Source organism: Nasonia vitripennis, chromosome 1, assembly GCF_009193385.2.
Source record: "Nasonia vitripennis strain AsymCx chromosome 1, Nvit_psr_1.1, whole genome shotgun sequence".
Classification (NCBI taxonomy): Eukaryota; Metazoa; Arthropoda; class Insecta; order Hymenoptera; family Pteromalidae; genus Nasonia; species Nasonia vitripennis.
The window spans coordinates 30331494-30354878 of NC_045757.1; the positions used below are offsets into that span (position 1 = coordinate 30331494).

Here is a 23385-nt window from a genome sequence, read left to right on the forward strand (position 1 = left end):
ATCATAACATACAATCTTAAAATATGGCACTCACAGCAAATTCATCATACATTGACCTACTTTTTTTCTCAAAGCAAATTAAAAAATTGGATAATTTTAAATTAAAAGTAAGTTTTTTTGTATAAAAAGAACCTTGATTCACGCCATTCTTGGATTCAAAACTCTATTCTAACGACGAATAAGAGTGTGACCAAAGGAAAATCTTTTTATTGAAATATTACAAACCCAAAGGAAATAAAAACAAGAGAATAGTATATTATTATGCTCTATTCAAGCGTCCCATAGTAAACCGCTCTCGTTCATCGCCTAATCATAATCTCGTTATAGAGTGCTGCGCCTATAGGATACATATAGAAAAAAAAGCTGAAAACCACGAGAGACATTTGTGCGCCCCGCGCGCCGCTATTGAAACGATGTTCTCGTGCTCGCGCGCATAAGTATACTTAGTAAGTAAAGTACACTCCGCGTGTGGTGGCCATCACCTTTTTCTCTACTACTATCGCATATACGATATACCTATATATACGTCTATCAGGAGCAATATAGCTCCGCAAGTCCATACATATAGATATACAGGCTGCTGCAACGCCAATCTCTCTCACGTCGACTGGCAGTCCAGGAGACAGCAGCGCTGCGCAGTGGGGAGGCCGTGCAGTTACCAGTAGTCGCAGCGGTCTGTATTAGAGCCTATACGACGTACGTACGCGAGTCAGCCAGTGAGCGCGAGAGAGACGACAACAGAGTAACAGACCATTCGCGCACCTCTAGAGACATATTAGCAATGGCGACGGTCTTGCGAGAGTACTTACGAGCTCTGCGCTTCAGTCAGTTATTCTAGTGTACCTCGTCGACGGGAATCATCCGCGATTACAGAAAAACCAAACTCGAATAATCGAGCGGACGACAAAAAGAGACACCTCGAGGGAAAAGTTTCGAGCAGCAGTAGCGCAGCAAAGAACAGCAGCGCTGTAGTAGAAAAGAGAGAGAGAGAGCGCGATACGACGCAGAGCGCCAGTCGCCCTCGCGGAGAGCTGCCTGCTGACGACGCGTCTACCCCGAGTCATCACGAGCAAGACGACGTTGATGCAAGCCCGAGCCGACGAAGATGATCATAGAGAACCCGGACCAGTTCAAGGCGTGGCTGACGGCCGTCTTGGAGCCGCTGTAAGTAGGCCATTCGGCTCTTCTCTGTGTATACGCCGTCCTTTCACGCATACACGTTCTCTATCTCGCGCCATACCTTCCCGTCGCACAGCTGCCCGAGCTGACTCCCGGACTAGTCGACGACCCAATTCCACCGATCTCTTGGTTATCTCTCCACATTCGATAATTCATAAGCATTAATCCGGTATAACGAGACAGGCTGATTTCTGTTTATGCACGCGCGATCCTGCTGAGTGTGTGTGTGTGTGGGTATCTGTATATGTATAGATATATATCAATGCATGTGCTGTGACGTTTTCGTAACTACTCCGAAAAACGGCTATTTTCCTGAAACGCGCCGTGAGAGATATAGAGGCTCGCGGTATATTCTAGTCTCTGTTAACTTTGTTTTCGTTTTTGGGCTTGAGGCTCGCACACACAGTTTAATCTTGGTTTGTGATTTTATTCCTTGGCTGATAGCTGATTTGCCGCAGAGGTGTACAAGTGTTTACCTGTAACTTATATTCACTAGTTCACCAAATTCATGGATGTTCGAACGATTTGCTCGAGCAGTGTTACAGCTCAGTGGGAGATGATACGTCAATTTGTTAGCTTCTCTCTTCATATTTTAATTACTTCGTAGAATGATTGCAGTTGGTAGTTATGAATAGATGTTACTGATAGAAAGCAATGTTGCCATGTAGGCAGCAAAATAAGTAACTCTCATGTGTTTACAAAGTCATTCCAATGATTTATTTTCTGTTGTATCAGCCATTTTGATTCGAGTCTTAAACAGAAACTTGTAGCCTTTCCTATCCTATGACTATTTGATAAGATGCTTGATTAACTGAAATATTTCATTTCTTTTACAGATGTGATGCCGATCCAGCGGCTTTAGCAAAATATGTATATGCATTAGTTAAGAAGGATAAAACTTTAGATGAACTCCGAGTTGGTATGGTGGAGCAGCTTGATGTATTTTTACAGCAAGGTATATTTGGATTTGTTAGGCTAACCATTCACAATTGTTCGAAATTCAATACTAAATTTATCTTTTCTCCAATTTTAGAAACACCAAATTTTGTAGAATTATTGTTTAAGACGTTAGAAACACAAGATTACAAGCAGCCCTCTGATGTAAAAGATGAAGAGGATGGTAGTAGAACACCTCCAACGGCAACAACCCCGCAAGTATCTCAAGCACCAATAGTCGAAACGAGCAATATTGTTCCATTAAACACAGTAACTACGACGCCGGCACTTCATATTAACGGCTCGGCACCGACGAATGCTGTCAAGCGCGAGACACGAAAGTCAGAATCCGAAAAGGAGGAAAAAGAGAGAGAAAAGCGACCACGCAGTCGGTAAGTTTGTAATTGGTTCTCACAGTTATAGCTATTTTGTATATTGTAGCCATCTAATAACACCTTTAATGTTTATAATAATAGCGGTCGACCAAGATCGAGAACGAGATCACGTTCAAGGTCATGGGACAGGGATAGGAGGAGATCCAGAAGTCGAGAGCATATAAGACGTGATCGAGAAAGAGATAGGAGTCGCGCCTGGAGAAACAAGTCTCCTCCAATGAATATTCGTCGACATGAACGCAGGTACACATCGTCATATCATAAAGAAACCAAGAGTGTTAATGATAATAACACTCAATCAATCGATTATTTTCAGGCGGACGAGGAGTCGCAGCAATTCGCCCCTACGTTCGAGGATGCGCGATGTGGAATCGAGGGGTGAGCATAGGTCGCGCTTCCGTAATCGCTCACCCACGCCGATCAGGTCACGCTCGCGTTCCATGGAACGGAGCAAGAAGGCAGATCGGCTGGAACGCGGTGAGCTCGGCAGGCTCGACCGTATGCAGGATGGCGGAGCGAGTCCAGGAGGTGGGACTCCTACGCAGGATAGCAATCACGGCGATGTGGACATGAGGTTATCCACGACTAGTCAATCGATACAGAGCGTTGTTGCTGTTGCTTCGAATATGCCCAGGTCAGGCAATTTCCAAGGCAAGAGGCGCTGCCGGGACTTTGATGGTGAGTACTACTTATTTGTGTATATTTCCAGAGGGTGTCGCTTTTAGTGAATTGTGAAATTTTTATGTATGAAAAGTTTGTTGAGAGCTTGATCACGATGAAGAAATTAAAGTTTTTTTTTTACTATGTTATTGTGCAGCTTATAAAGGGTTTTTGGAACGACGATTCATTTTTTATAAAGCCTTAATCATACGCAGATATTTTACAAAATTATTTCAAGGATCTTTTACTTTCTAAGAAAATTACAAAATGACTTATCTGAGAAATTATTGTGTTTCTGCAACAAATGTTTGGATAAGTATTCTAAGTCCTAAACTGCTGTTTCAATTAAACGATTTGAAACTTCATGTTTATTCATATTGTATTTATTATTAGAAGCTTCAATCGTATCAAACTGAAACTGTCAATATTTTGAAACGCTACATTGTTTTGATCACACGCATTTCATACACAGCACGATACCTCATTAAAATCTAGCTGATGCCAGAAGACAGCTTTTATGACTTTGCAACGTTCTCGCTTAGCTTTACAATCATGCGGAAAATGCTTTCTAGTTTTATTAGTAAATAAAAAAGCACTTATTTTAATAGCCGATTCACGCGAAAAATTTACCACACGTGACTATAAGACAGAATCGTAAACATTTTCATTTTGTTTTTTTTTTCGTTAATTTTAACATTTTTTTTTGCGGCGCATGACAACTATAGTTTCAATAACGAAAACTTATAGAAAAAAATTGATGTATAACAGAAAAACACTGCATATGAAAGAACAAAGAGAGCACACGTAGACCGACAAACATCTAACAATTTTCAGAGAAGGGCTACTGCATGAGAGGCGACTTGTGTCCATATGACCACGGCACCGACCCCGTCGTCCTGGAAGACGTGGCATTGAGTCGAGTATTGACATTTGGGCCTCAGGCTCCAGGAGCCGTGCCCGTCGCCGCGGTCCCAGAAGCTACAGCCGGTGGTCCAGTCGGCGTCGGCGGTCCCAACGGTAACGCACCACCACCGCACCTGCCGCTCGCGAGCTTACCGCCACCCCATCTTCGCAATCAGCATCACGCTAACATGGGTTCGTCTCTGTCGACTCTTCGTTGTCGTTCCTCATTTTGGCTTTTTATTTGATTTTCTTTCTTTCCTCTATATTGAATGGGTGTTACTAACTTCAAAATTTAGTGTGAATGGGATGAAGAATGCATGTGGCTAATACTTTTTTTTATTAGAGAATGTTAGACATAGCAATTTTGAATACCGTTTATCGATCAACTTCTGTTTGTTCTTGCATGGAATGTTAACAAAGAGTTTCTTTCCTCACTCTGAGAACTTTGTTATGCTGAGTTCATTCACCTCTACATAGTACTAGACTCTAGACTCTGGCTGCTGGCAGTCCTTTGATAAATTATGAAGTGAGCTTTGCAAGTGTAGGTCTTTACTTTCTAAGTGCAAGCTTTTATGTTTTTCTCAAACAAATACATTCTTTATTATTCATTCTCGAACTTACTCTGCTGTTTCATTATCAAAACTAACATCATATTTTCATTTTCTAACCATCATTTTTCAATACTGCAAATTTGACATTTGTTGAATCAGGTAAAGTTTGTAATTCGACAAAATAATTTTTAATCTATATTAAATACTTTGTGTACAATTATCCATCGTTGTATATTTGTTAAAAAGTTGAAGAAAAAAAATCATAAACATTAATTCTTTGACTCATCTTGTAGATGTACTCACGGAGTACAACCCGGACGCTCCAAGCATGGAACCACAGGTACCGTGGGGTAGGCATCCACCCCCTCCTGGTCCACCAATGTACGGTAGGGGGCAGCGCGAGCTCATAAGCGTCCCCGTAGCTCCGCATGCCAACTCGACTGATTTGCCAATGCAGCAACAACAACAATCTCATCATCCTCAGCACCATCCTCAGCAAAATCAGCAACAACAACAACAGCGAGATTCGCATCCTACTGGCAATCCGCTCAAACGCAAACAGGCCTTCGATTTTAACCGACTTGGCCCCAAGCAGCGTTCTATTCACAACTCATCCAATTGCTCTCTGGAATTGAAGAAAGTTCCGCGAAGCTTGAACAACATTACTCAGTTGAACAATCACTTTAGCAAGTTTGGCAAAATTGTAAATATACAAGTGAATTTCGGAGGTGACCCAGAGGCTGCTCTCGTCACCTTCCAGATGCCCAACGAGGCCAAAAGCGCCTACAGGAGCACCGAGGCTGTATTGAACAATAGGTTCATCAAAGTTTTCTGGCATAATAATGTTAACAATAACACTGCTGCTGGCGCTATCGAGAATGTGCCGCCTGGCAAACAGGGTAAGTTACTCAGGACTTTTTATTTAAGAAACATTTATTAATATTTTGAAAATGTTTGATCGAAAAAGTGTTTGATTTTACAATGACCTGTTACTTTTTTGCAGGAGGTCAGCGACCTTCAGTCAAAGAAAGACTTGGTGCCGCAGTAACAGCACCTAATAAGGTTGACGACAATGAGTACGTGCCAACTCGCCGCACAACGGAAGAACAACAGCCACCTCAGCAGCAACAACAGCAGGTTAGCCAGCCTTTAGCTCCAGTTTCAGCCACCAAAGCAGCTATGGTTGCCGATAAAGTCCTCGCCATAAAAAAGAACCAAGAAATGCTCGCTGCTAAGGAAACGCTCAAGAAGAAGCAAGAGGAGAAGCGAAAAGAAGCTATGAAGCTCACAGCTGACCTTCGTAAGCGTAAGCAGGAGCTTCTCGATAAACAGCTGATCGAGTTGAAGTCACTTATCGAGCGTGCTGAGAAAAGTCCCGATCAAAAGGATGCTATTATGGAGACCATCAAAACAGTGCAGAGTTCGATAGACAGTTTAAGAAAAGATCTTGCGACGGGTAATAACAATGGGCAGGCTAGTGCTGTAGCTCCAACTAAGCCGCAGATCAAGACGCGAGAGCAAGCACAGAAGGAGATACTGGATGCTGAGCTCGATCTCATGACCGCGCAACAAGAAGGACAAGACTCGACAGAATTGCAGAAAAAGTAAGGATTTCTTCAGTACTAAATTTCTACAAATCGTATCCTCAGCTTACAGTGTTCATTGTGTGAATTGTGAAAAAATTAATAAATTTTATTTTGTAATACCAGGTTGCAAGAATTAAGAGCTCAAGCTGCTGCGATGGGCTTAAACAGCGCTAGCGCAGGGCGAGGAGCAAGGCCAACTAGGCCAGCACGAGGTAGCACTCATCCTTTCAGAGGACGTGGTCGTGGAGCGACAAACTTCACCCATGTCTCCGTCGACCATAGGCCAACGCATCTTCTAGTCTCTGGTTATGAAACCGAGGAGAAAGCCGAAGTATTAGCGCATTTCCAGGTATTGTATTTTATTTTGTCTTCAAAATTAAGTATATATTACTTTTACGGGATTATTACTATCATTATATTATTAACTTGTTTAAGGACGTTTAATTTGAGTTACGTGTCAGAATTCATTTTTATTTGTGCAAGATATCAGCTACTTACGAATTTAATTTTTAATATTCATTATTATTAAAAGTTTTGCTCGATAGTTGATATGTATAAACACTTTATGCTATTCAAAATGTTGATTTGTCGTTTTAAACAATTATTTCGTTTTTTAATTTTTTTGTTTGGAAAAAAAAAATTATAATATTACTTATTGTCATTTTTATCATTGAATGTTTAAACAACGGTAAACATATCATCCATGGTTAATGTTTCATGTTCAAGTCGAGGTAATCTGTCTACATATAAAATAATTCTTGCTAATCATTTTTAAAGTATTATTTAGTGGCCTTGAATATTTTGCGCCCACTTCAACACAAGACAAATAATATTTTACGTGTTTAAAGCAATTCGGTGAAATCGTCAGTCAAATGGTGGATGACGCCACTCCTTCTATTGTAATTAATTACAAATCAAGAAAAGAAGCAGAGTTGGCAATGTCGAAAGGCAGAAATTTTCAAGACCGAGTTTTATCCATTACTTGGGTAGCAAGCCCATACTTACATCGTCCACCACCAAATAGTTCAGGCACCTCTGGTACAAACTTACAAAGCTCAACCCCTTCTCAACGATCTACGGAGCAATTACAGTCAATGACTGATGAAGAAATAGATTTAGAGGTAAATTTCGTTTTTACAAAGCTCCAATCATGAAATTTTTTTTTATATAAATAATTCATTTCGAAGCATGTACTGATTTTTTTTAAATTTGATTTTTCAGAATGCAGATGTAGAGGCGTTACTTTTGGATGAAGATGAAGAAATTGAAGACGAGGACGGCGAGCCACGCAGCTGGCGGCGATAGCAAACTCTGTGACCTTTTTGACGAATGTTTTTTATTGCTTAAATTGTAAGAATATCTTTCGATCAAATTTGCGTGCGTACGGCACTAAATGATTTAATACCGCACTGCAGATCGGTGTTTTTAATAAGATCGATTCGCATGTATAACAGAGAGAAAGGAGGTGTAAGCGATAGAAGAATGATTCGTGTGAAAGCACTTCGGTGTACATTGAGTGTTAAAAAAATATTTGTTATAATTATGTATACCATGCACATTTTAATGGTATAGACGAAAACTTTGTCGTATAAAGCGCGCGTCACGAAAGACACCAACTAATAAGTTTTCAGAAAAAAGAAAATAAGATAAAAAAGAAGTAACTGATTTAAAAAAAAAGAAACAAAGAAAACAAAGAAAGAATGAAGAACAGACGAATAACTAAAATTTATCCCATTATTTGTAGAATAAAATCGCTATGTTTTGTATGGGAATCCAAAATCTGAACTCGTTTATTCTTTATAACCTTTTCGTACTACAAAATTTTGCTTTTATTATTTTATTACAAAGTTTTTTTTGGCTAGATTTGTTTTCTTCAGATATTTTTCACTATTTTCGCTTCAAAACATTTCAGTGAAAAAATCATTTTAGAATCACGATGTTGATCACTAAAAAATATTACGGTGCGAGCCAGCTCGCTAACAAACTGCCCAGTAGCAGTTGCGCTACTGTCAATATTCCCAGTGGTAAGTTGACCGCTGCGGTCTGGACCGTGTTGCGAAAGGCCGTTCGCATGAGCCATCCGCCGAAGCCTATGGACTTGTAAGTGCATGTGAAGACTGTTGCCAGCAGTACGTCTTGACTCAGCCACGTGCTGCACAACGTCCAGCAGATGCACGTCATCAGTACCTGGCTCAGGCAGGCTGCTCAAAAAAGTTAGGCAAAAATATAGTACGATCTAACTACATGTTTTAATAAAATATGACATTAATTATATTTTTTTAGCGAATATTGTAGTCTTTTTTAAGTATCCAAATATTCTGAGATGTTAAGCGTAGAAGCTAGTGTTACATAACGTTCCTTCTAAATAGATCATAAACTGTGTTACAGTTTCAGGCTCTGAAATGTGTGTAACTACATTTTTTGTTACAAAAAGGAATAACCAAGGTAGATTTGAAGTCTAGCGCACACATTTACATAAAAATAAAAACGATGTTTGTTGAAGTTATTGTCATACCAAGTACAATTATTAAAATGTAGCTTAAGATTAACCAGTGATCTACAACTTTAATAACGTAAGAGAAACAAAACTATGAAGCTTATATCGTACTAAATTTTTTGCTATTTGTATATAAAAATCGACAAATTAAAGATTTTTTTCCAAATAAGAACGAAGAACTCACCGATAAATACGCATAGAAGGATATCGATCGCGTACAGCGCAGCTGCGTCAATGGTAAAAGCATCACAGAAGAGATTGTAGGCCGTCAGCAACAGCAACACCTGGGATATCCACTTGGTTCGATCCACTTGGGACAAGGACGCGACGGATTGTTGCTCCTTGAAGCAAATGGATCTGAGGGAGACGCCGATCGCCAACGGTATCAGCGTGCTGTATGTGATCTCGCGCAAATTTATCTCGGTTAGTGGCGGTACCGTCGCTCCAAGCTAAAGATGATAATAAAATGAAAAATAAAATAATAATGAAGAATGATGAAAAAAATATACATACATGCGTGATATAATAATAATTACATATATGGAGATACGAATTTATTTTGAATAAATATTGTGTAAAAACTATATATGCGTTTGTCGTTATTATTTTTCATCTCAATTCATGTATGTTCTTACTTTAATTTAAGTTTTGTTTTTATTTAGTTACCATTATGTACAGCAAAATAGGTGACAGGAGCATCCCTCCAAAATGACAGATCAAAATTGTGACAACACTTGTAGGGATGTCAGCGTTTGCGATTCTGCTTAAGACTAAACTTGTACTAAATGGTGGAGGTAGGCAGTGTAAGACCTGTAAATCATTATAATTGTCTATAGTCTCCAATAATTCATATAAGATAAGATGAAATATTTTTTAATAATTACTTCTATTCCTTTGAGCAGGCGACTGTTGACGCCGGCGCTGCCCAGCAAGTAGCTACCGATCCTTGCGACGATCGGGATCAGTACGTATATGAAGATCATCAGAAAAGAGAGCAGATACCCATCGCGAAACACTGAGAAGAGGGCTCGGTAATTGCAGCAAAGACCAGCCTCGAAGTAAATCAGTGGTACGGCAAAATACCAGATGACAAAGTTTCCATTGATAAGTCCTGAATATCGAATAATTGAGTCAGTTGAATAAAGGATTGATCGATCGCGGCTACACTGTTGACGCTGAATTTTTATTGTATAACGAGTGCATCCATGAAGAATTGTAAAAATTAATTTCGACGTGAATTTTATACACGTAAGCGACAAATATAATGGCAAAGCTTTTCAGATAGTTGCTTTTGATTAAGCTATATTGAGAAATCAGTATATGTATATATAATTTATTATAGAAAAAACTTACTTCTGAATTTGCCTTACCGTATTTCTTTTGTATCTACTCAACATTTACTGGTGATTGTAGATCAAAAGTGTATTTACTGTGTATTTGATCGTTCTACTTAATAATTCACTTCTTATAAATTTTTTGTTAAATAATAATAGTGTTCACCGCGTGTGAAAATGTATGTAAATGTCAATAAGTTGAAACAAAAAAATTCAGAGTTACATGTATGTGCGTATTTGTGAAGTGTTAAACGTAAATGTTGAAAATATTTAAGTGTTAGTCAAATTGGTAGACGAACCCTTTGATCCGCCCAAGTTAGAAGTGAAAAAGGCCAGTATCATACAAATATTCATACACGCGAAGAAACTGAATCGATAGAGAATCGCTTTTCTTTTAACTTTCTTTTTTTGCGATACTGTAACTATCAGCGGTTTATTACACTCAACGTCAACCTCCATTAAAATATCATCGATCTGAAAAAATAAAATACGATTATTTTGAGGAAATATCGTCACAAGGAGTATTGTAACGTTCACACGGACATCGACGAGATATTGAAAGTTTCTTACCTGGTTTTATTTCAGTCTTTAAACTTCATTTAACAAAGATATTATAATAAAAAAATATTTATGCAAGTATATAAAAAATAGAATTAAGAAAATTAAAGGAAAATGTCTATAAACTATGGTTGCAGCGCTCGCAGTGTACAAAAATGTATATCAGTTGTTTCATTATAAAATCTGTTGATTTTATCAAGATAATTAATTGGAAATGTAAATCTCTGTAATCTGTACATTTTCTATTTTTATACACGCTCAATGCTCATACAGTATCAAGTCTAACAAACAAAAGAGTTTAACTTCTATAGATAAAATATTGATAAAATTGCAGTCTAAGAGAATATACTGTAAAAGGCGTTCTGTGCATCAGATCGAGATGAGTGCTAATATATAATAATACAATCTACTGCGAGACACATGACTGAAACAATTTGTCGTTTTTACTGTCAGACGGTCGGATCTAATTTAATTACAGTGACATGGGCGAGAGAAAGCTTATTAAAGCAGTGATCAGATCAAAGTTTCCAGAGGAGCTTTATTGTCTTATATAATCAAACATGTGTTCTTATATCGAAATACAAATTAGTAGTGAAACAGAAAAACAAGAGTTCAGTAAAAATAATCAATACCAATTAGTTATAAGTAAAGGAAAAAAATCGAGATAATTAAAAAATGCAGTCTGGATGAAAATATGTGAGAAATGTCCTTGTAAAATGTTTTATATTATATGCTGCTAAGGATGCTCATTCACTTTTTTTCCTAAAAAAAAGACGACTGAATTTTAAAAAAGAAAAAACCAAGCATCGCAATTAAGATAATATATCTCTATATAGCAATTTATGGTAAATATAGTGCCTTTGTATGATTACTTACTTAGACTGTTTGGGTAAAACAGTGGTGTTATTATATTTTCTGTATAGAAAACAAAATTTTAATCGGCTGTCAGTGGCACATATCCGAATTGGTCCAGACGTATAATACTCTACTTTTTCGGGAAAAGGTCACTTTATAGACTAAACTGCGGGGGCACTGTTCGCGATGCATATATATATATATATATATATATATATATATATATATATATATATATATATATATATATATATATATATATATATATAGTAGTAGTCGCAGGCGCAGTGCGCATGCTGCGAAAATCGAATGTTGACGAAGAGATGCGACTATATGCGTGCGAGCACAGGATACCAGAGCGCAGCTGCGAGGATGTATATGTCTGTACTATTTAAATGGTTTAACCATAGCGAAAAACAACTTTCTGATGCGTTCTTATATTTAGACAGAAAATTAGAAAAATTATTATAAAAACTTAGCATGTGTAGTTTTGTGCATAATTATAAGATTATATTACAGAACGGAAGTTATAAACTCCGCACAATCATGTAAAAGAAAATTTATATGAAGTATGCATCTATAATGGGGATTATTTTCCGATGGTATGTGGTATATGGTATGTCAGATCCGTTGAAAAACATGCAACTTGTAATCGTGCACATATCATCAGACAGCAGGCACCCTGACACAGGTGTTTAATATAAAGATAATGGCGAGCAGAATGTTCTGGTCCGCAATAAAAGGATCAGTCATGCGTCGCAGAAAGCGTACTTATGTAATAAACAATCATACATATACATAAACAATATTCCCTTCCGAATAGAATGTGCAGAGATCTGTGCATAGATCCCTGCAGAGTTTTTTTGAACTGCCTCATTTTTTTTCATTGCTAAGAAAATTTTTAAAGAGATCTAATTTATTTATTTAATAATATTAAACGGGCCAGAAGACTCTTTACAAAATTATAATAGTCACATGAGTTCTAAGAGAAATACAGAATTATGAATACGTATAAGTCAAAAGCTGAAGACGAAGTTCTCCAGCTTTGACCGGAATTACGGAGATATCTGTAACGCTCCGCGGAAGAATATTCCAAGACCTTCTCAGAGTCTGTTAATGGTGGAGAAGAATCCAAATGCACATTATTTTTGTAAAAGGGTTAAAAAGTTCCAAGTATTTATTACGAGTATAAGATATCGTAAAGAACTAAAAAAAATATTTACGAGAATTAGTTTTATGGATGAGCAGCATTTTTACAGTCTATGTACTAAATAAATATATATTTTATATATGTACAAAGAGAGCTCTTTAGCTATTCGCCATCGGCCTGAGGCCATAACAGCAAATCGGTGCATGCGCGCATACCGCACGTTCTGCGTATCGGCGCCGGCGGTCTCAACTGTCACTTGTCAGTTGGTCAGTTCACTCGTAGTTTTCATTTCATTCTAACAGTAAGACAGCTGTCGAGCGCAGTCGTTCGCTTATTTTGCCAATACAGCATCTTCATATTGTCACATCTCGTGGAACAATTATTGCGAGGAAGCTCTTGCGAATTTGCGTGACTCTTTTTTCGTATACCTATAGGTATGTATATACGTATATATACAACAATTACTCGCGTATAATTCTGAATAGCTAATGGAACGCGTTTTATCCGTAAATTATATTGATACAATGCCGACGGTAATTGTTTCAGATATCGATTCGACTAACGCAAGTAGCGCATACAATAACCGTCGTATCAAAATGAATAGAACTGATGAGCATGGGCCCTTTTTCAATAAGAGCGGCAAAACGAGTATACAGATTAATGAATTTACGTACAGATGGGTGATAGAGAATGTTATTCATTGTAGGGACGATCAAAATGGCGAATGTATCTTATCACCTACATTTAGTATGTATAATCGCAATGATAAGTTCGTGTTCCAATTAAAAGCATATCCAACCGGACGTAATGAGTATTACAATAGTTATTTTTGTTTGGACCTTAAAGTAATTTCGTGCCCTACTGGTACGACGAAAGTGGCTGCCGAAATATGTATTATAAAAGAAATAAATAGCCAAGAAGCAATATGCAAGACGGAAAAGATGGTTAATTTATTTATCACACGAGGCGTGTCTGACATACAACATGCTTCTTTCCTAAATAAAGACGTTTTTGACAAGTACCTCTCTGACGACAGCCTCACGATAAAATTTCGAATTCGCTTTCGCAATAGCATTACCTACGCCGGATCTCAAGCCAACCCAGACAGTGCATCAGCCATTTCGAAACAGTCGATCCTAGAAGATTTCGGATTACTGCTGAAAGTGCCAAAATTCAGCGACGTGACAGTCGTCGTGGGCGACAAAGAATTTCCGACCCACAAGAACATACTGTCAGCCAGGTGCCGCGTGTTCGCGGCCATGTTTGATCACGAAATGAAGGAGAGCAAAGAGAACGTCGTCAAATTCGACAAAGAAGATCCGGTCATCATGGCGGAAGTGCTGCACTTCATTTACACGGGTAACGTCAGGAACATCGGGAAGCTGGCGACTGATTTGCTGGCCGCCGCCGACAGGTACCATCTCGATGCGCTGCGGCTCATGTGCGAGGAGGCAGTCATCGCTAAGCTTTCTCTCGAAAACGTCGGCGAAATTCTCAAGCTAGTGGATCTCTACGAGACAACCAGACTGCACAAATCCGCGATGACATTTCTAGCCACTTACGGGAGTGAGTTCGCTGCTACGGAGGATTACGACGCGATTATGAAGTCGCTGTCACCGGCTTCGCTGCTGAAAGTCACTAAAGTCCTGATGCAGAGGCCTTAATTCTACTACTGATATGTTTATTATCGTGTTTGTGCTTACTTCATATGTTTATTCAATGTTATTGTTTAACATTTCTTTTGTTTGTAACGTTCGACGAATTACTTTACGTGCATGTGTATCTTAAAACTCGTTTACATGTGAATATCTTGAAAAACTAATCAAGATATTTTGCAAAAGTTTGCAAATAAAAAACAGCTCGTATTTTCTTATTTTATAAGATTTGTAATAACGATGAAAAATGGTCCTATCCTGTTTACAATATTTTATTAAATTTTAATGACTTTATTTAATTGTCTGCATGCTTTTAACATCGGAGTAGTTTTCGAGCACGTTATTTTTCTTAATAACAAATTTGCAATTATATATGCTACGTCGCTATACAATTATACATACCTAAGCACCGACAACATTAAACAGTCACTTTGGCTTTGGGTCTCAAGGCGCACAAAAACACGAATCTTCAAAATATTTGAAATTTATTAATTTTTAATGGGTTCAAGTATTTCTATGCAAAATCATAAATACAATGAAAATAAGATGACACAGTGGTGAATTCACATCAGCTACATTCTGACGGTGTCTAACTGCATCAAAGTCTCCGCCTCTTCACTGCGCTATACGCGACGAATTCACCAATCACCGCGTGTGGCTTTAGGAGCATAGCTGTTATAAGTATAGTACGCTCAACCCCACATTGAGGTTGAGGGAAATTGTCACATGGCTGCGTACGTTGAGCAGTGATTTTCCGAGTAAGAGCCCCAACCTTCGACTGTATTATGTTTCTTATCTCATTACCAAAACTAGGCGTTGGTAAACAAACTAGAAGAAGTGAATAACAAGCATTTTTCCCGGAAAACTTTAATAAATATATATACTTCCGAATCCAATTAAAACCCTGTAAGCTGCTTTGCCCCCTTTGAAATGAAAATTGCTGAAATTCGCAGACAGGCAGATCAAATCAGCACACGTCTAAATTTTATGAAGAACATTGTATGCAAGTAATTTTAGTCGAAGATGTATAATTTTTAGTCGATTTATTAAAAACGATCGATGATTATACATCCAGGTGCAAGCATATAATGCACGCGAAAATTCGACGTGACTATCGGTTAATCGCTTATAATTTTCATGAACGTTAACATCATAAATATTATATGATTTTACTCATTGGTGTTTTTATAAGTGTCATGAATCCATACACATATGTAAACAATACAGGTGGGCAGTCGTCGCAGTCACATCGAGAAAGTCTCAACTGGTAACAAAATTTTCTTTATTTTGAGTATATTATTAAAATTAGCGAAAGCTGATAAATAGTTATTATCTTGCATAAGGATATGTCAATAACTTCTTATCACATTTAAACAAGCAAATGATGTTCAATTTGCATATTGTCAAATTCGTCGAACAGCAGAGGTTGTACAAAGATTGTGCATTAATAAAAATTAAGAAACTCAAAAATGGTCAATTTTATTGCTATCTGTATATTTATGCAGCTACTCGATTTATTGTTAGATATTACAATTTCTTTCATAACATATTTTAAAAGCCAGCAATATAAGTTGTTTATGAAAATTGCCTAAGAGAAATAGAGTATTCATATAATCGAAACTCCAACAAATTAAAAAAATTAGAATATGTGCAAAGTCATCAGCCTGCTTATAAATCGATGCCGTAAATGAAATCATAATCTTACTTGAATCATCAAATTTAAATACAAATTTAGATCAATACTTCACATTATAATGTGCATTTCTATTTAAGTTCAATAATTTTATTTCGGCTGACGTCTTTCAAATCGTTGAACATTCAGTAGTAATAAATCTACATTGTTAATTCATAAGATATCGAATTTTCGAGAATTTTAGGATAGTGCTTTCTTTACTTAGTGTAAATCCATTATCAAGTCTGTCAGCGAGAACTGCCCAATGCAAATATTGCCGTTCCGATAATCAGTGAGCTTTTGGGACCGTAATGCGCATCTGTGTCAATGCAGATAGTTGGATAAACCGAATCTCTTTTTGAAAAGAAGGGAGGTGGAAATACAATAAGGATTATATAAAAGGCTCACTACGCACGGCTCATGCTGACATACGATCATACTTTATCCTTGTGTTCGGCAATCTGATGCAATGACTCTCAAAAGTGTTCTGATCCTCTGCTTCTTGGCCACTGCAGGTAAGAAGATAACAGAATTTTTATTTCGGTAATACGTTATTGTATTTTACTAAAAAAAAGATAAAATTTGAATCATGCGCGCTTAGAAATATTATTGTTGTATGAATTTGTTAAAAACGCAATCGCAAAATTTTTCGTATGATTTTTATTGTAGGATTTCGAGCTATAAGGTGTTTATAAAATAAAACAGCGTTATTTCTCAAGCATACAAAAGTAACAGAACCCCTGGTATAAACGTTAACGGTTAATAAGCCAAGTTTTGGGTCACTTAGCTAAGTTGTGGTTAACAATTTAAATAAATAAGAGTTTAAACATTATAAATGCATAGATATACACATTAACTCAAGATAAAACAGAACATTTGCTTGAAATTTGTCAAATGACTGTTACAATCCAGAAATTATAGAAAAATATCTTGCAATCGTGAAAAATCCAAATATTTGTAATAAAACATGCAAATGTTTTAATGCAAGAAAAATAGGAAAAAAACAATTTGTGTTAGTATAATAGACACGCATCACTAAAATATTAGCAATATTTTGCTTTATTTTTTTACATTCAAATTTGATAATAATGGTCAACTAAACTTAACTTTTTAACGGTTTTCACTCGTTAATTTTCTACCAGGGACAAAGCACAAAGATTATAAATTTGACGGTGAGTCACGATTTTAAATGTTAAGCAGTAAAACAATTTCTTTTCTTGTAAAATAAATGAAAAGAATTTCACGAGAACATAACATAATGTACGAAAAATATGTAAGAATTACTCTCGTGATATGGTGATTCATTAGTACACGTTTTGCTAAATTTTACGTTTGAAAATAATATGAATGATTCGCAGAAAAATTGTTGATTTTTAATAACACGATTATCCCAATAATTATAGCCTTGACTGAATGCTCTGCCTTCGTCCCGCATTCATTGAGTACACGGAACAATTCAGTGCATCATACTTTTGTTCTTCTCGGGGCTTCGGTAAGTTTTTATCTTTCTAATATAATAGACACTGTCGTTGTGTTCAAAGTCAAATAAGATTAGAATTTTATTTCACAAACATTACACGACATATTATACACACGTAAATATTAAACTATTATCGCTTTGTTTTTTTTTTCTGAAAAAAGTGCGCAGTTAATTTTTGAATACGTATTCTACTGTGATAGTATTGACAACTATTTGTATTCTTTTCACACTATTTTACGCGGTAAATGTCAATCAACACCATATTTACAAGAATACACAACATTTAGTTACGTATAAGATCTGCGCATTGAAATTACTTAATACTTATAGAAATAGAAATAGAAATAGAAGTGAATTTTCTACACGCTTGATCACCAGGAGATATTGTGAATAGGTGCGACTAGTAGGTGTGTCTGCGAAACGTTATGCAAATGCAAAAACTGCTAGTACATTCGTGCAAATAAAATGATTTCATCAGTCTAAAGCTGGTTGAGTTTCATCAAACTAGCTTTTTAAACATTGAATCATTTTCAATTATTTAGGTAGACCAGAAAATATGTCATCACATCCATTATAACATTATAGTATATTCATTCTTAAAACGAATGACAATGCAAAAAATTGAAAAAAATTCTATTTATGCATCGCAATAACGGATTTCATGATCAACCTCTTTGATTTCAGGGTGACCTCGCAAGGCGTGAAATCTATCCAGCTCTTTGGTACCTCTATCGCGATGGACATTTGCTACGAAAGACAGAAATATTCGGTTACGCCCGGAGCGCCCTAACGATCGCTGATATCAGAGACAGAGTCGCGCCCTTCATCCAGGTGAGGCCCCAGGAAGAAAAGCTCTACAACGAGTTCTGGTCGCTAAACCGGTACATCAACGGCAGCAGAGATGCCGATACCGATTACGACAGGATTGACAGGATCGTCAGCGAATCCGAAGAAAATGAAACCGAGGCTAACCGGATATTCTATTTGGCGCTGCCGCCTGCAACCTTCCCCAGCACCGCGTCCCAGATCAAGAGAGCTTGCATGGCCAAAAAGTGCGTAGCGTTAACCTTGCGTTGATGTACTCAATCATTAATAATTTGAAAAATCGCTTTCAATATTCCAGAGGCTCTACCAAAGTCGTGGTGGAGAAACCTTTCGGTCGCGATTCCGAAAGCTCCGAAGAACTCTCGGAACATCTCAAAGCACTCTTCACCGAGGACCAGATTTACCGCATGGATCACTTCCTCGGCTACGAGATGGTGCAGAACCTCCTCAGTCTCAGATTCGCCAATCGGATGTTCAGTCCGTCTTGGAACAAGGATAATATCGCCGCGATCGAGGTCGACTTCAAAGAAAACTTCGGTATCGAGGGTCGTGGTGGATACTTCGATAGCAACGGAATGATCAGAGATGTTATGCAGAACCACCTGCTGCAGATCGTGTCACTCGTTGCTATGGAGAAACCGGTATCCGTTGATCCCGATGATATCAGGTATACAGAAAACTCAAGACATTTTGTTCAAAGCCATCGCATTTCGGTATATAGATTAATTTTATTATTGTGTAACATTATATATAGAGATGCCAAGGTGGAACTCTTGAAGAAAACAAGGCCGATTGTCCTAGACGATGTCGTGATCGGTCAGTACGTAGCAAATCCCGAATCGGCGGATCCCCGCGAGAGGATCGGCTACAGAGATGACCCGACCGTAAAGAACGACTCGATCACCGCGACGTTCGCCTTGACCGTCCTGAAAATCGACAACGAGCGCTGGACTGGTGTCCCCTTCATCATTCGCGCTGGCAAAGGACTGAATATAAACCGAACCGATGTGATCATCCAGTACAAAAACGTTGACCACGATCTCTTCGACGGCCAGAGTCAGAGGAACGAGTTGGTCATTCGTCGCGTGGGAAAGACCGAAGCTTTGCAGGCCAAGCTCACCTCTAAAACTCCAGGTATCACGAGCGATCTCGAGAGAATCACGATTGATTTTGACTACACTAAGGCGTATCCCGTAAGTAATTGCTTATTTTACATAATTAAAGCTGAATGTGAAATAAGGACAAAGCATTTTTTTTTTTTTTTTTTTTTTTTTTTTTGTATTTCGCAGGATCTGCAAAATCCAGGAGCTTACGAGCGTCTGCTTCTCGACGTTTTCCGCGGCACCCAGTTAAACTTTGTGCGCTCCGATGAGCTCAGCGAAGCTTGGCGAATTTTCACGCCTGCGCTTCACGAAATTGAAAACAGGAAGATCCGGCCTATCGAGTATAAGTAAGAATATGAGAATGACGATATGGCTTCTCAGAAACTATATACAATGATTTACTCTTTCGATGCGACAAACGTGATTTAAATCTTTATGTTTTTGATGATTCTAGATTTGGCACGACTGGTCCTGTAGAAGCCGATGAAATGGAGAAAAAAAACGATTTTTTGTAATCGATTGTAACTCTTGCGATAAGGTTCAACTTGATACATGAAACCTTTTATTTAGCAAGTGAATTACTTCTCAAATAAAAAATGTAACTGATTTAGAAAAAGTTAAAAAAAATTGTAAAAGCTATATACAGTGTGCAATTTTGCATTTATGAATTTTTTTATTTTATTGCAGCTGGAAATATTTTATTACTCGTTATGTTAGTCTATTGCATTTTGTGATGAATCCATCTTTATATAACGTAAACATTGTACATATTATAACAATAAATTTTCGTGTCGAAGATTCTCAGCTTTTTTATTACAATATATATATGTAAGTTAATATTGGAACCGGGTATAATGCAAGAACTGCAGTTATCTAAACCGCTTTATTTTCTGGCGATATAATGTAATACTATGTCTTAGTGCTATATATGAATAAGCGAACCATACTTTCACGATATAGATATCGTAGATTTTACGATGATCAAGAAAAAACGACGATATAATATCTTTTTATCTAGTTAGGCATTTGTCAGGCATGAATAGCGAGTTTATATGCATATACTGCAGTGTTATAGGTTTCAGTATATATACATACAATTGTGGGGCTGCAGTCATATTGTCATATATAGTATACAGATATATAGGTATAGTGTGTTTTCCATATTTCAGCGAAAAACAGTTGAGACTTGTTGCATTTGCCGCTAAGCTTCACACAAAGAGACGCAACTCGCGACTGTTTTTCGCTCAAGGTTATTCTCATTTGTCGTACCGGCTTTTGTCTGAAGAGTTAGTACCGACTACCGGTGTTCGGTAAGGTAAGTAAAGTCAAATTTATACAATTTCTTCGTACATAAAAAACTATGGCTTCTTTTAATTGCATGTGTGAATATGTAAAGGATTTAGGAGGATAAATTAGTAATATGAAAACGAATCGACAATCGTTGCTTCCGTACTATTGAATTTAGGTTATATCAAAATATATGCATATCTTCTCTTATTTTATCTTTCATAAAAAGTATATAACAGTACTAAAAAATAATCATTTTATATTATGTATATCGCATATCGTGTTTTATACCTTCATTATATTAATTGCTGATCTATATATTTTTATTAGAAATTAGAAAAATGGATTTAGAAAGAAGGTTGATTATCAAAGAGCTTCAGTCCAAAGAGTCAAAACGTTTGATGAAAGTCAATACCGATAATACAATCTTTAAAGATTCAGAGTCCAAAAAAGCCAGAGCTGAAGGAAATAAAGTTTTTTTGAAGAACACTCCTCACGATGATGATAATCATGAAGAAGCATGGAGACTATACTCGAAAAGTATAGCTATGGCTGCGAATAATTCTGAAGAACTTGCTCTTGCTTATGGTAACAGATCTGCTCTTTTAGATACATTTCAAGAAGTATAAAGAAAGTATATTAGATATTGAAAAAGCTTTAAAGCTGACGGAATCTACTGCTTTGAAAGTTAAGTTGTACAGTCGCAAAGCTGAATGTTTGACTGCTTTGGGATCGTCTGAAAACCAAAAAGCTTGAGAAAAAGCAAAGTTTTATTTGAGTCAAATCAAAGATGAGGATAAAGATAAAAATGCAGTTACCAGGATATTGAACAGAGTAGAAAAGGATTTGGATCATTTGAAAGTCGTTGTTGAAAAGTTAAATTATTTACAGATAGTTAATTTCAATCGAATTTTTTAAACATGAGGTGTAAGCAACATTTTTTAAATTTAGGTTGATCATAATTCAGTGAAAAAATCAAAACCTTCTGAAATCTTTAATTCTGTGGAAATAAAGTACAATGAAAAGTATGGTAGGCATGTAGTTGCTAAACGTAATTTTGCACCTGGTGAAATTGTTTTTACTGAAAAACCATATCTTTATACTTTGAATCCCTACAATAATCATGCATACTGTGGTCATTGCTTAAAACTATCATGGGCTACTATACCTTGTGGCCATTGCTGCTGGATAATGTTTTGCTCTGAAGAGTGTAAATCAAAAGCTTGGAATGAATATCATTTTGTTGAATGTACTGTGGTACCAAGGATCATTTATGATAATCCTGAAAAAGAGAGAACACCACAATTTACAATGAGAGCATTACTCAAAGGGATCGCAGAAACTGGTAGCCTTGACAAGCTGAAAAAAGAGATAGATGATCTACATAAATGTACAGGTAAATAACAGATTGATCGTCTAATTTGAGATGTATTGCTTTTATTAAAATTAAAATGTTTCACTTCAGGGAAACAATTTTTAGATGAGTCTAAAAAAGGTTTTTTAAAAGATGGTAAATTTGAAAATGATAAATATCATAGTGTGTACCATACAACAAAATTTGTTCCTCCAAAGCCTAGAGAGAGCGATGTGAATGCTGTTGCAAAGACATTAATTTTTTTAGCGAGATACACTACAATATTTGGAAAAGATTATAAATTTAACAATGGACAGAATTTCACTAGCAATGAAGATGTAGTTTTTGTTGGATCTTTACTATTAAAACTTGCTAAAGTGGTCGGAGGCAGCTTATGTCCTGTGAGTACAGACATTTAGTCTTTGTTGATGAATGATCTTCAACATAAAAGTTGGTTTTCTTTTTCTTGTAGGTAAGAGATTCAAAAGAATGGAAAGCAAAATGTACATGTAAAACTGATTATTGCTCTAATAGAGGAGAAGCTTTTTCAATTGTAACTGCATTAGTAGACCATAATTGTGATGCTAATGGGAGAACTGTTTATACAGATGATGTAAATGTTATTTTATGCTTTGATGCCTGTAAAGAAAAATGAAGTGGTAAGAAATATTATCATAATTCTAATTTTAATTTTCATTAATTCATGAAAATATAAAATGCTTGTTTCAGCTGTTTAAGTCACACACATTTACATTTTATAACACTGATTATCAAACAAGAAGAGAGCCATTACAGAAAATTCTCAATACTTATTGTGATTGTCGAGCTTGTAAGGAACAATGGACAAAAGATATGTTGCATGTACACTATTTGTGTGTAAGTTTACTGTATACATAATAAACGATTAATTTGTGAATTGTATAAATGTATGAATTAAATAAATTATTAAAATTGACTTTATAGGGTAAAACACTCAAAGAGCAATTGACATATGGTTTAATATCATGTATGATGAATTCCCGCTACAAAATGATGTTAATTTTTAAAAGATTACAAAATTGTGAAGAATTTGACAGATTATTCTGCAATGAAAAAACGATTACTAAACTCAGAGATGACATTATACATGTTTATAAAACATTTGGACATCCTACTGCACTTATTTATAATTTATTAGGTTATTTACTATCAATTTGTGACTGTCTTTATGGTTGCACACTACCGATACAAGCATGTAAAAAATCATAAGTTAATCTTTGTTTTGTTTTGTTTGCAAAGCATGTGAAGCCTTCTAAGGATTTTAAGTATTAGATAATGATTTTTTCTAGTTTTAAAAATGCATGTAAAGTTATGCATGAGGAAGTTGATCAAAACAAGGTTTAGATTGATGTGCTATTAATAAACA

General features: G+C 36.5%; 5 protein-coding genes across 13 annotated transcripts; 4 read left to right on the plus strand and 1 right to left on the minus strand.

Moving 5' to 3' along the window:
- Positions 1–283: 283 nt before the first annotated feature.
- On the plus strand, positions 284–7989 carry LOC100115800 (RNA-binding protein 26). 8 transcript variants are annotated; one of them, XM_016986930.3, is made up of 12 exons: positions 333–446; positions 569–1164; positions 2016–2134; positions 2213–2507; positions 2592–2753; positions 2827–3188; positions 4005–4265; positions 4918–5523; positions 5628–6228; positions 6334–6559; positions 7059–7331; positions 7432–7983. In XM_016986930.3, exons 2-12 carry the CDS (start codon positions 1106–1108, stop codon positions 7513–7515), a joined length of 3048 nt encoding a protein of 1015 aa, XP_016842419.1. In that variant the 5' UTR covers positions 333–446; positions 569–1105; the 3' UTR covers positions 7516–7983. The 8 variants fall into 8 exon arrangements, with proteins under 8 accessions (XP_016842427.1, XP_016842419.1, XP_031776825.1 ...); XM_032595803.1 differs by having other exon boundaries at positions 393–446; positions 536–1164; XM_016986938.3 differs by having other exon boundaries at positions 284–1164; positions 4005–4187; positions 7432–7989.
- Positions 7853–11662, minus strand: LOC100115758 (sodium/bile acid cotransporter 7). Of its 2 annotated transcripts, XM_031920971.2 has the most exons (7): positions 11476–11662; positions 10612–11361; positions 10341–10515; positions 9592–9818; positions 9374–9517; positions 8892–9156; positions 7853–8411 (listed from the first exon to the last, which is right to left on the minus strand). In XM_031920971.2, exons 3-7 carry the CDS (start codon positions 10498–10500, stop codon positions 8167–8169), a joined length of 1041 nt encoding a protein of 346 aa, XP_031776831.1. In that variant the 5' UTR covers positions 10501–10515; positions 10612–11361; positions 11476–11662; the 3' UTR covers positions 7853–8166. The 2 variants fall into 2 exon arrangements, with proteins under 2 accessions (XP_031776831.1, XP_008208266.2); XM_008210044.3 differs by lacking the exon at positions 10612–11361 and having other exon boundaries at positions 11476–11644.
- Positions 11663–12432: 770 nt separating this feature from the next.
- LOC103316448 (speckle-type POZ protein-like) lies at positions 12433–14397 on the plus strand. Its single transcript, XM_008210038.4, has 2 exons — positions 12433–13038; positions 13151–14397. Exon 2 carries the CDS (start codon positions 13201–13203, stop codon positions 14266–14268), a length of 1068 nt encoding a protein of 355 aa, XP_008208260.1. The 5' UTR covers positions 12433–13038; positions 13151–13200; the 3' UTR covers positions 14269–14397.
- Positions 14398–16241: 1844 nt separating this feature from the next.
- LOC100115674 (glucose-6-phosphate 1-dehydrogenase) lies at positions 16242–20136 on the plus strand. The gene is made up of 7 exons (XM_001600277.4): positions 16242–16446; positions 17335–17423; positions 18096–18463; positions 18535–18903; positions 18991–19429; positions 19526–19686; positions 19794–20136. The coding sequence occupies exons 1-7, from the start codon at positions 16401–16403 to the stop codon at positions 19852–19854; spliced, it is 1533 nt and encodes a 510-aa protein (XP_001600327.1). The 5' UTR covers positions 16242–16400; the 3' UTR covers positions 19855–20136.
- Positions 20137–21578: 1442 nt separating this feature from the next.
- Positions 21579–23385, plus strand: LOC116738462. Its single transcript, XM_032595827.1, has 6 exons — positions 21579–21656; positions 21834–22022; positions 22092–22381; positions 22453–22639; positions 22710–22856; positions 22944–23385. Exons 2-4 carry the CDS (start codon positions 21938–21940, stop codon positions 22633–22635), a joined length of 558 nt encoding a protein of 185 aa, XP_032451718.1. The 5' UTR covers positions 21579–21656; positions 21834–21937; the 3' UTR covers positions 22636–22639; positions 22710–22856; positions 22944–23385.

Excerpts from the sequence above, each read along its gene's own strand:
- LOC100115758 (XM_031920971.2), bottom strand. The coding sequence starts at position 10,500 with ATGGAGGTTGACGTTGAGTGTAATAAACCGCTGATAGTTACAGTATCG. Across the intron at positions 9,819-10,340 it reads TAACTTGGGCGGATCAAAGG|GACTTATCAATGGAAACTTT; the intron begins GTTCGTCTACCA and ends TTCGATATTCAG. Across the intron at positions 8,412-8,891 it reads CCTTCTATGCGTATTTATCG|CCTGCCTGAGCCAGGTACTG; the intron begins GTGAGTTCTTCG and ends TTTTTTGAGCAG.
- LOC100115674 (XM_001600277.4), top strand. The coding sequence starts at position 16,401 with ATGACTCTCAAAAGTGTTCTGATCCTCTGCTTCTTGGCCACTGCAG. Across the intron at positions 16,447-17,334 it reads CTGCTTCTTGGCCACTGCAG|CCTTGACTGAATGCTCTGCC; the intron begins GTAAGAAGATAA and ends CAATAATTATAG. Across the intron at positions 18,464-18,534 it reads AGAGCTTGCATGGCCAAAAA|AGGCTCTACCAAAGTCGTGG; the intron begins GTGCGTAGCGTT and ends TCAATATTCCAG.
- LOC100115800 (XM_016986930.3), top strand. The coding sequence starts at position 1,106 with ATGATCATAGAGAACCCGGACCAGTTCAAGGCGTGGCTGACGGCCGTC. Across the intron at positions 2,754-2,826 it reads ATTCGTCGACATGAACGCAG|GCGGACGAGGAGTCGCAGCA; the intron begins GTACACATCGTC and ends GATTATTTTCAG. Across the intron at positions 6,560-7,058 it reads AAGTATTAGCGCATTTCCAG|CAATTCGGTGAAATCGTCAG; the intron begins GTATTGTATTTT and ends ACGTGTTTAAAG.
- LOC103316448 (XM_008210038.4), top strand. The coding sequence starts at position 13,201 with ATGAATAGAACTGATGAGCATGGGCCCTTTTTCAATAAGAGCGGCAAA.
- LOC116738462 (XM_032595827.1), top strand. The coding sequence starts at position 21,938 with ATGAGAGCATTACTCAAAGGGATCGCAGAAACTGGTAGCCTTGACAAG. Across the intron at positions 22,023-22,091 it reads TGATCTACATAAATGTACAG|GGAAACAATTTTTAGATGAG; the intron begins GTAAATAACAGA and ends GTTTCACTTCAG. Across the intron at positions 22,382-22,452 it reads TCGGAGGCAGCTTATGTCCT|GTAAGAGATTCAAAAGAATG; the intron begins GTGAGTACAGAC and ends TTTTTCTTGTAG.